This window comes from Buceros rhinoceros, unplaced genomic scaffold (genome assembly GCF_000710305.1).
Source record: "Buceros rhinoceros silvestris isolate BGI_N320 unplaced genomic scaffold, ASM71030v1 scaffold17690, whole genome shotgun sequence".
In the NCBI taxonomy this organism is placed as follows: Eukaryota; Metazoa; Chordata; class Aves; order Bucerotiformes; family Bucerotidae; genus Buceros; species Buceros rhinoceros.
Window position 1 is genome coordinate 93091 of NW_010388125.1, and position 16226 is coordinate 109316.

At 35.8% G+C, this 16226-nt stretch overlaps 1 protein-coding gene across 3 annotated transcripts in view; it reads left to right on the forward strand.

Moving 5' to 3' along the window:
- Window positions 1-14244, forward strand: part of STXBP5 (syntaxin binding protein 5 (tomosyn)) — a 107288-nt gene extending 93044 nt beyond the window's left edge. For 2 of the 3 annotated variants that reach the window (XM_010144997.1, XM_010145005.1), the window contains 7 exons: window positions 1040-1090; window positions 5236-5475; window positions 6909-7278; window positions 9815-9980; window positions 10734-10845; window positions 13017-13237; window positions 13939-14244. In XM_010144997.1, coding sequence (XP_010143299.1) covers window positions 1040-1090; window positions 5236-5475; window positions 6909-7278; window positions 9815-9980; window positions 10734-10845; window positions 13017-13237; window positions 13939-13980 — 1202 coding nt within the window. In that variant the 3' untranslated portion in view covers window positions 13981-14244. The remainder of the gene's footprint in view (window positions 1-1039; window positions 1091-5235; window positions 5476-6908; window positions 7279-9814; window positions 9981-10733; window positions 10846-13016; window positions 13238-13938) is intronic. The other variant, XM_010145012.1, reaches the window with a different exon arrangement.
- The last annotated feature ends 1982 nt before the right edge of the window (window positions 14245-16226 follow it).

Sequence of the window (16226 nt, forward strand, 5' to 3'; positions counted from 1 at the left end):
AACTGTTTAACTGTTCAGATAACTAGCATTTCCTATATTGATGAGCATAATTAATGATACAATGAAGTATTTTGCTTTTTGAAGGAGTGGAAATAACTTTAAATCACATGCTGTTCTTCAGGATTGTAGAAAATTGAATGATTTATGTTGAAATGATAATTAGAATGAATTAACTCCATTTGTAGCTGACAGAAGCAGCAAGATTCAGGCTGCTTTATGACTGGTATCTATTACAGGGTACTCCTGGAATTATGAGGCTATCTTCAACATCAGAAAGATGGAAGATAGATGTATGGGTGGTAGTTTACTGTTGACTTATTATAGCAGCATTTCTTAGTATTATACTGCATTTTAAATGGACTGCAAGATTTCCTATCAAGAGAATTTTTGAAGTCAGGGAGGAGTTCAAGTGCTTTTTTTACTTAAGCAATATTATCAAAATTATATTATCTTTTGTTTGACAGTGTTGCAAGTGTTTGTATGCTGCTGATTTTGTAATTACTCTCTAATGTCTTCATTCTTCTAAGGTTGCAGATTGCATCTCATATTAGTAGCTTTTTACACATGTGCATTAATATTTTAGTGTTATTAAAAGTTCATCTTCTCTCTATCTTAAGTATCTCAGGTTTGATCAGGAAGTAGGGTAGAAGGGATGGGATGTTCACTTTATGTAAACTTCAGTGCATGTTCTTGCAATAGCCCCGAGTCTGTATTCTGTCTCCTCACCTGAAAATATAAAACTTGATGTTGAGCAAAAGCAAAATTCATCCAATCCATCAAGCTCTACCTGAAGCCTGAGGAGAAAAAAAAAAACGTGGAAGAAGTCATAAAGTGCCGTAGCTGGGGATTTTGGTATCTTCCATGTTTTACTTTGCACCCCTTCCTTGTGGAAATGAGGTTCTGCTTTAATGGAGATCCTGTTAAGTGCCACAATTAATGTAATAAACAATGATATATTAGGCATTGGGGAAGAAGCAAATAAAGGCCAGCAGAATCATGTTTATTCTTTTTTAAAAAAAAGATATACTTCACTTTTCAGCAAAGATGTCCAGGAAGCTAAGTTTGCCAACTGAGTTAAAGCCTGATTTAGGTAAGTTGACATAGTTAATTTTATTTTTACTAAAACTGTTTTGCATAATGTGAGTATGATAAAGTACAAGTCCTAAATCCTGTAAATTATTGTGACTTTATGTTGCATTTATCTGAAGAAAAGAACTAAAATTTCAATTCCACTCTTTTGGGGGGCTCTCAGGCACAAAATGTCGTTTCTGTCATCATAAGGTAAGCCTGCAAATCTTGTACGTGGCTTATCACACTTAGATCATAATTTTTAAGCATCCATCAGTTGCTACGCAGGGATGCTGTGATAGCAAAAGCATGAATAAGCAAGTAACATAAGGAGAATTGCAGCCTGTTCAGAATGGTCTGATACATTTTAAATTGAAAAATTAAATACCTTAACAGAATCTGTTGAGATCCACTCTCAAACAGATGAATGTAGTTTTACAAATATTAGTTGTATTGGGACTACTCTCTCTAAATGAAAATTATATATGGCTCTTTGGATGGATGACCTGTCTGAGAATTTTGTTTTGCTTGAAAATAGAGAGCAACTTTTTACATAAGAAGCCACTCAGTTGTGAATTCTGTAGTACTCAAGGTAGTTATTGCATAACTAAAACACTGTACAAATGAGTAGATTTATTTGGGGTTTTTTTAAGTACTCTGCTAGCTTGTAGGTCAGATCTAGCTCCCCTGCCTTATCTAAAGATGATGGGGGACAGCTGTAGACCTATGGTAGTAGATGCAGCCTGCATGTGAAAGCTGCCTTCTGCCTGCCATGGCTCACTCCTCCTGCAGCAGAATTGCTACCACAACAGGAGCAGAGGACAGACCGGGATCAGACTAGCAGCTACAGAACTGTGTATTTGACAACTGCCACTATCACCAAGGAAAGAATCCAAGGCACTGGGATATCCTGAAACTGAGCTGGGCTACCCCGATCTGCAATTTACAATTACAGCTTGCTCCACTCAGGGAAATGTGAAGTTGGAAAGAGCCCTCAAAGATCATTTAATCCATTGCTATGGCAAGAAACCAGGTGTCTGCCAATTTAACCTCTCATCTATTTGTGAGCCTCCAATAAATAAGTTTTTAGAAAAATCCCAGGCAGAACAGTCCAATGTTTTATAGTCAGTCAGACACATTTCCTATTATTTAATCGATCTTCCTTGCTTCTGTATTAACTCTTTCTTAACCTTTCCACAGTGAATGAAGATAAAAAGTGCTTCCTATCTTTTTAGCCATCTTTTATGCTGTTGAAAGCTGTCATATCTCTAATCTTCATTTTTGCAGATTTTATTTTTAAATGAAATTCAGTTCCTCCCTTTTTTAGGTTATGTTGTCTAAATCTAGGATGGCTTCTGTTAATCATCTCTGGACTTAACTTTTCCTCATCTTTCTAAAACTCTTGTGCTAAGTAGTAGAGGGATTTAACTGTGGCCTTGTTGGCATGAAAGAGCAGAAAAAATTGATCTGTCTTTTCAATCTGTTTCTGTTCTTCCTTACGTTTACTAATGATTCAGGGATTATTTCAATTTATGGTGAATTCTGTCATACTTTGCAAACTGGAACATGTTTGTATTTAAATATCTGATTCATTCTAATTCTGCTGTTGTTTTACACCCAGTACTTTGATAGCAGTAAATACTTAGAAGTGTCTTTTTTTAATGAAGACTGGAGAAAAGAGAATTCTGAAATTCTTTCAGCATCTTTCAATCCTGAAAGTTTCAGCATTTTCTGTCATTTAATATTGCTGTTCTTTCTACTGAATTAATGCAGGTTTTTTGTCATCTTGCTTCTGGTGTACTCAAAATACTCATATACCTTCTGGTTTATAATAGCTTTTGACTGGTTTTGCTTGACTTTTCACATGTGCGGATATCTGTACTTCGATGTGCCTCATTTTGTTCCATGTAAAACTATTCTAGGTTTTCAGGTCTGTGAATAACTCCCTTCAGCAGTTATAATCATTTTTTATTTTACTTCTATGTTTTCTCCTAGCAGGGTAGCTTTTGCATAGTGTTCTTCAGAGATTGTCCACTTTGCCTGTATTTTTTCATCACTTACGTGGCCATATCTACTAGCTGTAGAAGACAGCTGAAAATGCCTTTCTCCCAAGTTTATTATCCTTATCATGTTCTCTCCTTTCTTTCCATGGTTTCTTGAAACCAACTCTTCCATGACCTCATTCTTTCAAATTGCTTTTCTCTCTTTAGATCTTTGACCTACCCCTTTCCAACCCTAAATAGCACAAACAAAATTGAAAGTATTTACTTCTGTATTTATCCTCCACTTTCTAGAACAGAAGTTGTCTTGAACGTACTAAAGTCTGCATTATACCATTGCTTTTCAGTGTTGTAATCCAGATGATTGAGGTACCATTGCCACTAGGTCCTACCCTTCGGTTTAGTTGCTAAAGAGAGCCTCATCTTTCCATCGCTGTGATCAAGTGTTGTGTAGTGGGTAGTGGGTCACTACGCTGTTATTCTTTCCTTTTCATCTGGAACTAGCCCATTAACAAACCGTAGATTCTTCCTTCAGGATAAATGACATGTCCTAAAGCAGTTAAACTCTTTACCCTCAGTTCTCTCTTCTGAACGATTGTCCGCTCTCCACAATGACCATGTTGTCTGGCAAGTTAATTTTTGTGGGTTTTTTCCTGTCCGGTTCGATGCGTCTGGAATTCATATGCGTGCTCTTCAAATATTCAACCAGATGCAGTTCAACAAATACATGTTTACAACAGGCATAAAATTAAATATGCAGTTAACTTTATTTGGAATGATTAATCCATGTTAGAGTTGAAAAAACGTTAAGTTAGTAAATATTCAAGCCTGAAGAAACAAGCATCTTAAGAGATTGTGGTCATTAAAAGAATTATAAAAACAAGTAATTTCCATGGTTTTACTCTTTTTTTTTTTTAATGTGAAAACTTAGGATATCAACATCTGAGTGGTTGACCCAGTTTCTTTCTATAATCAATGTTTTACATTTGACTTAGCTAATAGTTAGCAGGAGAATTTTTCTGTCCTCAGAATGAGACAAGTACCTCCCGGGAAGATTCACTGTTTGTGGATTAGATGTTTGTATTTAGTCAGTTGAAATCTAGTTTGTATGCTTTTCAAATGCATGTTTGATGTTCTTTTATAGAAAGTTTTGCAATAATTTAATGAAATTACCATAGTGATACTTCCAGAAAGTATGCAGTTAAGCGTCGCTCTTTAGCACTTAATCCTGCTTTAAAGAAGCCAATTGCATTTATACCATACCCAAAGTTCTAAAACAGTAACTTAATTTTTTAAAAGTCATGATATAAATTGCATCAAATTTTACTAGTAAGGGTTGTCTTGCACTAAAATTTTGGAAGGATGAGTTAAAAGCATTAATTTATGAATGCACAGACAAATCCAGACATGCTGATATGTTAAATATCACCACGTGTACAGACAACACGTAGCAAGAATGGAATGGAATGATATTTGTTCATTCTCTGTTAAGGGAACCGTTGTTTGCTAAGCAGTGAGCAAGATGTCCTGGGAAGTCTTAATGCCATTTCTGGCAGTACACTACAATACTCAAAATTGAAATCTTTACCTTTCTGTAACAATGCTAGGTGGTATTTGGTAGCATTTGATATTTCTCTTACTAAAACTTTGGGGGGTGGTAAATAGCCTGTTAAAACTTCTCCACAGAGTGGGTCAGTATTATTGTGGGTCATCACAGGTTACATGTTATCATGCTGTCTAAGTGTCACTGTAGTTCTTAAAGTAACATTCATGCATCTTAAGATTATTTAACTCTGTTCCATGGAAGCCAGTATTTTTTAATCTGATCAATGAACTAATTAACAGAGGTTTGTAGTTCAGTTTATTTAAAGGCATCCTTGCCTGATGATGACTGTTATTCCCTGTCCCAAGAAGACAGGAATATGCATTACAATTGTTCATGACAACTACCTAGTGCCAGCCTCTGCAGAAAAAGATTGGGTGCTTTTTTCAGGATGTGGTGTTGAAAACTGGGCTGAAAGGAAACATGACTTAAGGAAGAATACAGGAGTAATAATCATTAGAATAGTAGTTAGTATATACTTTATGCTAAAGAATAAAAAACCCCTGAATTCTCTTAATCCTTGTATTTTGCCATTCCTTTTAATTAATACTGATTTATTTTCAGATGTCAAAGACAACTCTTTCAGTCGATCTCGGAGTTCTAGTGTAACTAGCATTGATAAAGAGTCACGCGAGGCAATTTCAGCTCTTCATTTTTGTGAGACTTTCACAAGAAAGGCTGATACATCACCTTCTCCATGCCTGTGGGTTGGGACCACGCTGGGTACAGTGCTTGTCATTGTGTTGAACTTACCCCCAGGAGGAGAGCAAAGACTTCTTCAGCCAGTAATTGTTTCTCCTAGTGGTATGTATAAAGCAGATGGGCTAAAGTATGCTTTGATAAAGTATTGTTGTTCTTCATATTTTTTAAAGAAACCATTGTTCTCAGTTATGGACTAATTAAAAATACACTCCATTGATCTAGCTACTAAGGTTAACAGTCCATATTGGTTACTTCATTACCAGAGTTTTAAAGTTGGAAAGTTGAAAATATGTTCTCATATAATATAAAAATACCACTTTATCGCTACTTGCTGAGAAAAGCATGTTTGTTAACGTTAATATGGTACCTTGCAATTGTTAGAGATAAGAGATGAATATTTCAAATATTCAATTTTTTTTTGTCATGAAGTAGGAAAATTTCATTTTTCCTGCATCATGAAAAGAGAACACAAATTAAGGGTTGTATATGGAACAACTAGCTTTAAATATTAGCGATGAAGTATTTCTTTGGATTGCCGTGAGACGTCTAGTATCTTTTTTTATATACACAGCAGTTGATTTTGCTGTAGTAATGTATTAATGGTTTGCTGAATATGCCGTTAAGCATAGATTTAGCTTCACTGCCTCCACTGTCTCATGCAGAACTGTTGCTCTACTCTGCTTTGTTCACACAGATGGTATCAGGATGTGCAAATTGCAGTGCTATTTGAAATAGTGATTAGGAATAGTGTGACCTCTAGAACATATATGTAATTTGTGCTTATTAAGTATGGTATGGGCAGCAGTGTTTGGATTTGGTAAAGGCAAGGCTGCAGGCTAGACAGTATGTTTAATCACTAGATCTGCAACATAAGCCTTGAAAGATGCTGCCATGCATATGATTAATTTTTTTTTTTGTGTACTTACCAAATGCTCATATTTTTAACTTACATGTGAATAAATATAAGTAAAATAAGAAATGTATGTATTAGCTTAAAATCTGGCCTACAGAGACCGTGATTTAAATGGTGGGGAGGGAAAACTTTTCCTCTTTCATTGCAGAGAAGTAGATTCAAGTGTGAACTGCTGGGAGGAAAAAAAACATATGTTGCTTGTTTCTGAACTTGTGCTCACCTTTATCAACAATAAATGTTATTAGTCAGTAAGCACACTGTATAATCCTCAGGAGAGAATGAAGTGAGTTGCATTTGTGACACTGAACTTGAATACAAATGTGTTCCAGTTTGGCTCTCACAATGAATGTATACATTTCTGTTGAAGTTAATGGAAGAGTATGCATGGACTTAACCCTTGAAACTAGTTTAACATTTTCTTGAATATGTGTGTCTCTTCCGCATGCTTCACGGGGTTTTTTTAATAAATGTTTGATGGTTTAGATACATCTATTTTGCTGCAGAGGCAAACCTAAGTTCTTGCTTTCTTTTTGTTGTGTTGGCTTCTCAAAGGAGTACTTTGTAGCTTGGAAGACAATTTAGAAGAACTGTTTTAGAACTGTGCTCATCTTTTTTTTCATAGGAACCATCCTGAGGCTAAAAGGGGCAATCTTGAGAATGGCTTTTCTGGATACCACGGGCTCTTTGGTTCCACCAGCACATGAACCCTGGAGAGAACACAATGTTCCTGAAGATAAAGATGAAAAAGATAAATCAAAAAAGCGACGACCTGTCTCAGTGTCCCCCTCTTCCTCTCAGGAAATCAGTGAAAACCAGTATGCAGTGATATGTTCAGAAAAGCAAGCAAAAGTTATCTCGCTGCCATCCCAGAACTGTATTTATAAGCAAAACATAACAGAGACTTCTTTTGTTCTTCGTGGAGACATAGTGTCATTGAGTAACAGTATCTGCCTTGCATGTTTCTGTGCCAATGGACATATTATGACTTTTAGGTAAGACCTGTTTGATAGTAACTTAAATATAAAAAGAAAATATAGTCTTCTGTTAGATAAAGTTTCCTTTTCCATAAGAATATGAATTTAAAAAAATTAATCTACATTCACTCATTGTTGAAGAACTCCTAATGCTCAGGCCTGGGATAACTTTGATTGTGCATTCCTACTATTTTAACATATAAAAAATTTACCAGTTTAGCTCCAGCTACCCTGATTCAACAAATAGTTCCGTGTATGTGGTATAGGTCTGTGGGTTGAAGTTTGTGTCAGAGGTGAATTTACTCCCTGATAGAGAAAACTGCCTTGAGTCAGAACTTCAGCTGGCACCTTACCATAACTCTGCATATGCTTGCGCAGCTGTTTGCATCACACTTATGCCTCAAGCTTACTGTTTTGTTCTGTAGCTTGCTCATGTCTTAAAGACCTTAAACTCAGGCTATAAAAGCAAGATGAATTGCTAGTATAGAAATAACTCATATAAAGTAAAGGGTTTAAGTTATGAGTTTAAAATGTGTAAAAGTAATGTTTGAATATACTTACTGGTTACCTCTCTAATCTTAACATGTCCTTTTTTTTATTAATTCCAAATGCAATTTTATTCTGAACAGCAGTGTACATATACCTGTACCCTTGCACCTACATTTTAGTCATTAATGATAAGATGAGTGTGGAATATAGCATTAAATTATGCCAGTAAAATTCCTCAAAGGTTGTTTTTAGAGTTGTGAAAACAACCTCTCAGCTTGGGAAAATTTCTGAGAAGATACTTCTTCAGGAAGTTGTTGAGAATAAAACTAAAGTTGATCCATACTGCAATTAAAAAGTAAGTTTTGATCAATCTGTTAACTCCATTGATGTATATGACAACATATATTCTAAACATCTTAACAAAATGCTGCTCACATTGTGGGGCAAGCACTGTTTTTTCCCTAATTAAAACTGAACTTAATAATGTTCAGATACCATATATTGAAACATCCTGTGTTCCTCGGGATTCATTTTGTTTTCTAATGAACATAGATGTAGGTGCTAAATTATAAATATTTAATTGCTATTACGTAGAGAAGTTGAACTCTCAAGGTTTAACTCTATTCCATAAGGATGAATTGCTGCTGGGAAGTGGACTTTAAGTACTGTTTGTGTAAAGTTCTCAAAGCATTGTATACTAAAGCTGCACAATACTTGTCTACTGATACAAATTTTGATAGGGCTTAATTCGGCTAGAAGATTTCCTTGACACTGTGAAAGTGCTGTCGTGGATGTCATGCTTGTCCTGTCTGATGTAATGTTTTTCTGTTTTGTCTTGAAGTTGTAAGGATTTTTTAAGCTTCCACTGGTCTGAAGTGAAACACTTCCCTGTTACTAACTTACTCTTAGGAATATTTTTATTTCAGATACGTGCACAGCAGAAGTATCATTTCTGGTGACATGCTTACGAGACAATATTGCTTTTTATTTTTTACCTGTAGAACTTATCTCCAAAGTTATATTACCAGTTCTGTTTGTCATAGATGAAGTCTCATGCTGAGACAATCCACAACTGGTAAAATTCAAGTTTAATGTTTAAAAATCTTAGTATAATACCAAAAAAGGCAAACCAACACTTACAATTGCAATTACTGCATCTTTCGTTTTCATTGCTTTCAGCTTCACTTTGCCCCTTTACCCTTTTCTTAGGTTTTAGAAATAATAATCTTATGCAGATGGTATCTTCAGCAAAGCTGCTGTGTATATCATTGCTACATTTGCAGCTAACATTGCCTGTAAGTTATGTTTTTACAAAAAATTCACAGGGTTTGAGACAGCAGTTTATTTTGGGTTCTATTTCTCAAGATGTCAGGTTTTCAGTCTCTTCTTACTTGCACTTAATTATTACTTGGAGGGAGAGGAATGTTTGGTAGCCAGAGTATTGTTAAAACCTGAGTTTGCTGCGTCTGTTCATCAGTGGCTTGATGAGCAAGTACTGCAGTTATATATGCAGAATCAGAAAATACAAGGTAAGCAAACTTTGCTCTAAACTTCTTCTTGAGTATGCCATCAGACAAAAAAGGTGGACGTAATTCACGAGATTGAGGTTACCAAAGTCTGTTTTCCTTTGAAAACACACCCCTGCATATTTCTGAGTGTTCTTGAGAGGAGAGCTTTTAGACTTTTAGTTTTAGTCAAAGAGAAATTCTTCACGTGAGAGAAGAGGCAGGATGCTTAATTGTAAACTTTTGGTAGATACTTATCAAAATACTTCATTAGTAATTACTAAATGCTTTAAGTGAACCCGTGATTTACTTGCTCAGAGTATCATCTAAACGATGCTTTCAAATGCATCTGTGATGCAGATGCTTCAATTTCTCTTTTGAGGTGCCACCTTGAAAAAATCTCATGTTTTGAGATTTTGTAATTGCATTAAGTGATACTCTCTTTATGTGGTACGTATGCAGGTAAGAGAAAAATAATATATTGTGGTTTAAAAATAAGCCATTTAAGCAATAATAGACAACCCTGCTATATGTAATGGGTCTTTTTAATTCTTTTTAAGTTTGCCAAGTTTAAGGCCGTTGTTGGATGTATATTACCTGCCACTCACCAATATGCGGATAGCCAGAACGTTCTGCTTCACCAATAATGGACAAGCACTCTATCTTGTCTCACCAACTGAAATACAGAGGCTCACCTACAGTCAAGAAACATGTGAAAATCTCCAGGTAACGAATTAAAAATAATTAGTTTTCTTAGATGTACTCTGAGGTTCTTGGATCTAGATTCATAATGCTTACAGTAATTTCATCATAAAGCCAAATGCTTTATGGCTTTCATGCTTTGATTTTTCTCACTGTAAAATCTGGTTCAGGATGAATCACTTCTAGTCTTTTAATTTTACTGTTTCTTCCATTGCCTTATATTTGAAACAGTTTCTTAATTTCCCTTCTGATAGGAAAATTCCTTCTTTAACATGTTCAGCTGATGCAGTAGAGGCACATGCTGGCAAAAACAGGGAATGCTAACTCAGATTACTTGAAGGAAACAATTATATTTCAGAGGAATTAACAGCTTGAAAGGGTGCTCAGTCATGCTTCAGCTTGAAAATTGTAGAGAATTCTGAAATAGCAGAGATGCAGGCCTTAAGATCTACTGGATACGAGTATTTGTAGATGTAGTTTTAGCAGAACAAAATCAGAAGTGTTGCCCACGGTGCTGAGGGGCAAATCCAGCTTTACTTGATCCCATTTCTTTTCTACTGCATTTCATGAGCTATAAGCTTGCAGCTAGGAGAACAGATGGAAAGATTTCTTAATATGTTTTTTTTATTTCTTAAGTCACCTTGCAAAAGCAGATGTCTATTAAAGCATATTTATCTTTAAATTGAAATCCATTAAATAAATCCTTAAAGTGAAATAATATTCCCTTAATATCTGTGTGTAATAACATACGCCTTGTTGTGTCTCTTCATTGCAAAGGAGATGTTGGGTGAGCTCTTCACTCTTGTAGAAACACCAGAAGCACCAAACCGGGGGTTCTTTAAAGGCTTATTCGGAGGTGGAGCACAGTCACTTGACAGAGAAGAACTCTGTAAGTTTTTAGGTTTTGGGGTTTTTTTCTCATATTTCTACCCAAGAAAGACAGTGATCCTTGAGAAATGTATTGCCTGTGTTTAATAGAACATTACTTTTCGTTGCAAAGACAGAAGTAAAAACACAGAATGACAAGTACTTTTTCATAGCGTTTGTGTGTTGCACACCCTACCAAACAAGATCAGAAAAGCTTGGTACTGTTTTCTTACAGGTTTCTTTACCTCACTTGTTCAGCAGTGGGTTATAAAACAAGAAATGAGTCAACTGATCTTATTTATTCTTCAGGAAGTGTATGGTACTGACTGTGGTTTTTTTAATGCTGTTAATCTGAAAAGGCCAGATTCTGGAGAACACTGTTCTGAGCAGTGAGAAAATTAGAACTCCATACTATTTCAGTTAATTTACTAGATTCTTTTTCCTCATTTGACTTGTGCCAGAGATGCCTTAGGAATGAGAGCAAGGACAGAACTGTATGATAGTTCAATTCAGTTCTATGTTTATAGGACAGTAAAATTCAGATTTGGCAAAGTTTTTATTGCATTATCATTTTCTCATTGTTTTTTGATTACAGTTTTTTTACAGTGGTGGCATGCAGCATTTTAATATATTTAAGGAAAATAACTTTCACTTATTCAGATGTTTGCTAGATGAAACACCATATTATGCAAGTTTATTTGTAAGAGGAACAGTTTCCTTTTCAATATGAAATGTAGCTGTTACAACAGTCAAAACTCTCTGATAGTCCTTTTTTATTGGTTCTTTTGATCTATCCAATAAAAATTAAATTAGTCTTTTTTACTTACGCCTGTAAGTTTTGAACAAACATTGAACATTTAGAGGCCACTTTCGGCCTTAAATCCGATTTGTATTTATGTGTAATACTTTGAAAGGTTGGTCAAGTATTCTGTTAGAGAACTTGGCATGTACAAATTCTATGTTTAATTAGTATGGCTGGGATGGGGAGAACCTGCCTTTTCATGGCAACAGAAAAGCACTTTTGTAACTTCAGAAGCATCTCTTCACATCATTTCAAGTTTCCACCATCAAGTTTTGGCTCAGATCTTCAGAAGAAAAATAATAATGAACAGGAGAAAAAAGCCTAATAAATTGTAGCCTGAAAGTGAGTTCTATGACACTACAAAAGATGCCTGAAAACGTCTTCGGAAGAGTCATATTTAACATGAATGTCACAGCAGAATCTGTAATAAATACTATTTTTCTTTTTTATTCTTGGGAATTCACAGAGATGTTTATAGTGTTAGTTGAAATCTAAATCTTTCCTAGAAGCATAAAATTAAATCAGAAAATCTTGAAATACTGCAACACCCTAGGAGTAAAAAGAAAATACTTAAACCATAATTTTATTGATTAAAAAAAATTATTTTGGCTTCAGCATCCAGAAATGTGTTTGCCTTCACTCAATTTCAGCATGAGATTGACATGTCCATTAGTGTCTAGACTGAACTCAGTGGCCGATGCCCCATTATGAGCAAAGGAGATGTAGTCATTGCAGTCACTGGAGTCTAGGGAGCTGTTCAGCTGACCATTCATGGATGTTTACTTTAGGATGAGCTGATTTGTTCTTACAGCTGTACTGCCTTTTCATGATTTACTTTTTTTACAAGATTTTTACAACTTTGAGAGTGTAGACACCTGATCTTTAAGTGTCTGTGCTCTAAAACTGACCTTCCATCAAACAAAACTGCTGGTGGAGTCTGGCTACTCTCTGGCTACACCAGCAAAGCCCTTCTGGGACTGACCATAGCTTGTACTTCCAAAATTCTCCTAATTTGTCTGCTGAACTCCCAACGCCTTCCCTGTGAAGTAAACTATATTGTTAAAAACCACTTCACCAGCAGAATTCTGATGACCAGCGCTGCTTAGGAGAGTTTTAATTTCACACTGGAGTTGCGAAAAAGTTATAATTTTATAACCTGCCTGGAAACTTGGAAATATGTTTGCAAATCTCAATTTTATTACATAGTAATATCTAGTAATATTGAGCAGTGAGTATTGCTCATAGACGTGCTTATGATTAGGTGTTTGGTGACTGAAGAAGTGACAAAGAGAAGAAATGACACCTCTTTATAAACTAGCTATGCTGGTATTTATGTAATAACAATAGAAAACCTTACTGTTTTGTTTTTGCTGCTTTGCAAATTCCTTCAGTTGGAGAATCTGCATCAGGGAAGGCATCAAGGAGTCTTGCCCAGCATATTCCAGGGCCTGGGGGCATTGAAGGTGTTAAAGGAGCTGCATCTGGTGTAGTTGGTGAACTAGCACGAGCCCGGTTGGCACTAGATGAAAGAGGACAGAAGCTAGGAGAACTGGAAGAAAAAACAGCAGCTATGCTTTACAGTGCTGATTCTTTCTCTAAACATGCTCATGAGGTGAGTCTGTTACATGTTGAACTGAACATTAAAACTGATTCTCTGTCAAATAAATGCAAGTGTCACAAGTAACTGATTTCTGCAAAGGCACATTAGAGGTATCTAAATGGAAAGCATATCATTGATAAAGGTCACTTCCCCTTTACCTATCAATCACTACTCCTGATAATTAAGAATAAATGTAAACAGCTTTGTCTTGTGACACATTGGTCTAGAGTGTACCCTCTGCCTGAGTGGCATGTAGACTTAAAAATGTGCAGCTCAGTTCCCATTACTTAAAGAATTTGTTACTGAATCAGAAGAGTAATACTTCGTGTGAGATGTGGTTCCTAAGAAAGACCCTGTTGTTGTATGCAAACCCCATGGGTCCACGTAAATCTCTTTCCTCGTTAACTACATAGGATGGCTATTCTCTTCCAAGTTCATGCAGATCTCTTTCTATCCCTTAAACTCCTGTGCAACCTTCCCATTCTCCTAAAGTAGCTTTATCTGTCGAAGGCCGGATCATCAGCAGTGATGCTACTGTTAGAAAATCCATCGTGCTAGACCCTCACTGTTTAGCAATGTTGTGCTGCAGTTGTGAGAAGTCTCACTAAAGAGTTTTTCTCATGCTGCTTTGTGAGCCTAAAATTTGTTTGTATCATTGTCCTTTTTGGTACATTATAAAAAGAGTAATTAGAAATTGTTTTTTGTTTTTTTAGATGATGTTGAAGTACAAAGACAAGAAGTGGTACCAATTCTGATGACGCTTATCAATTACATCTGTTTAATTTGTCCTGATGAAAAAATGTTGGGTTTTCATTAATTTTGGCAGGACCATTGCAACTTAAAGGAGTATTCACCGTTGGATACTGTTGTTTCCTAGCACAAATCACACACTGTTTTACCTCAGTCGTGGCTTTAACTGAGGAGCTTTATATTTAAAAGAAACACAAAAAAATAACTTGAGTGTTTCTTAGCTGTTGGTTAGCTGAGAGCTGGAATAGAGAGGGTAACTGGAACATGTGGAAAAGAGAGTAAAGGGAAAATGTAGTGTGAGATGGGCAGGGGCAATGCAGGGTCAATCCTGTGTTAATACTTCATATGCCAAAAGTTTTCGTGCTATTGTAATTGCTGCCAGTGTTATACCCTCCTGTGAGGAGAGGCAATACATCAGGGGTCCAAGAGCTGGAATCAAGTTTTGTCTTGCTGGACAGTAGCTGACTTACACTTACCCTCTCTAGGACTCATTATATTTACCATTATTGTTAAAGAAGGGTTCAAGTTTGCTGTCACTTCATTCATCAGAAAAGCTGGAAGCTTGGAAGATTTCTTGTCGAAAATTGTATACATAGTTGACCTGTGCGTAGTCTTTTCTTGGACCCCTGATCTAGTATTCTTGTATTCACATCATATTCAGTGAAGTGCAAAATAAGAGAATACACAATTTTTGCATTAAAGTCAAGTGAATAATATGACTGGAATGTGTCATGCTGGGAGTCTTCATTTGTGTTTTGGCCGTGCAATGTGAAATTTGGTAACATCTTAGTTGTGGTAAGAATACTTCAACATCTCTTCAGTTAAACATTTTTTTTTTTGCCAAAAATAGTCTTTCGGTTCGGTTTGTATAACATTTAGAACTGGCTGTGGGTTCCATTCATGCTGTGAATTTTTATAAATGTTTAACAGAATGTATCTTTACAGCCATTAATTAAAATAGTTGAGATAGTTTTGCTCAAAACTTAAGTTCTAGGTGCCCCTTTAGTCCCTTACTATGAAATCAGATAATCTTGGACTCAGGTTTTCAAACACTTTTACACTCTGTGGAGGTGCTGATGTGTGAATAATGGCAAGCATCTAATATTTAATAGTTGTCAGTATTTTGTTTAGCAAATTTCTAAATCCTGCTAGTAGAGCTATTTTACAAGTACCTATCTCACCACCACCCAGCGCTAATTAGCCTAAAGTTAGGATTTAGTTTCTAAAGCCGCATTTTCAATGTGGGTAGTGGTAACAGTCCACTAAAACTTCAAAATAATATTCAGTTTGGGTGAAGTAAACCATATAGCTGAGCCAACTTGTTAATGGCTGCTGCACTAAAACTGTAACAGTGGGAATGACCAGAGCTTTTTAAAAAGAGAGGATTCCTTAAAATAAATGTTTGCATTTTGAAAATTTATTTAGATTCTTTTTTTCCTCAAAGCAGGAGCAGTTACTGACTGGTTTTGTTTTATAAAAGGAAGTACTTAGAAACTGTTAGGTCTACGTTGTCCGAAATTAATTATTTGAGTTTGTTTCTTTCAAGCATCATGTTCTGTGTGGTTTTTTGCACTCTTAATATTCCCCAAAACAAAACCTTGGTTATATTTGTATTGTAAAGTGATGTTGCAGGTACATAGAGATAAGACCACCTTACAAAACACTTAAAGGATGCAAAATACTGATTCTTGATTAATTTTTCAAATGAAAGGCAAATATGTTTGGGCTTCGTAGCCTGATTTTATGTATCATAACTTTAAAGACAAGTGAATTAAGTTGCCAGTACAAGGGCATGCTGTGCCATGTCTGTTGTTCAAAGAACCTAACAAATGAGAAGGTGACGATTTGAACAAGTAGCATTATGATTTCTTGATGGCTTTGCCACATACCTACTGAGGCAACATTAACTCCAGTTAATTCAGCTTGCCACACAAATTTTGCCTCTGCATGTTAGTTAATTTTGGTTTTAGTGTCTAACTAACGCATATTTATTCACAGATTGTGTTAAAAATCCAGGTGGAAGAAAACTAGATAAACTACTATCCATACCATTTCCAAAAATAAAACACCCTAGCTGACGCTTGTCCCCTTCCCTATCTCACATTTATAAACTGAGGTGACTGATTATTATCTGACCTGGCAAAGATGAACTACGTTTTAGAGCAACAAAATCATGGAAAACTAGTCTGGTCAGGCGCTGGGGGAGAGAATGGCAAAAGTACTCTTCATCAGATTGTGAAATCAGTTCAAC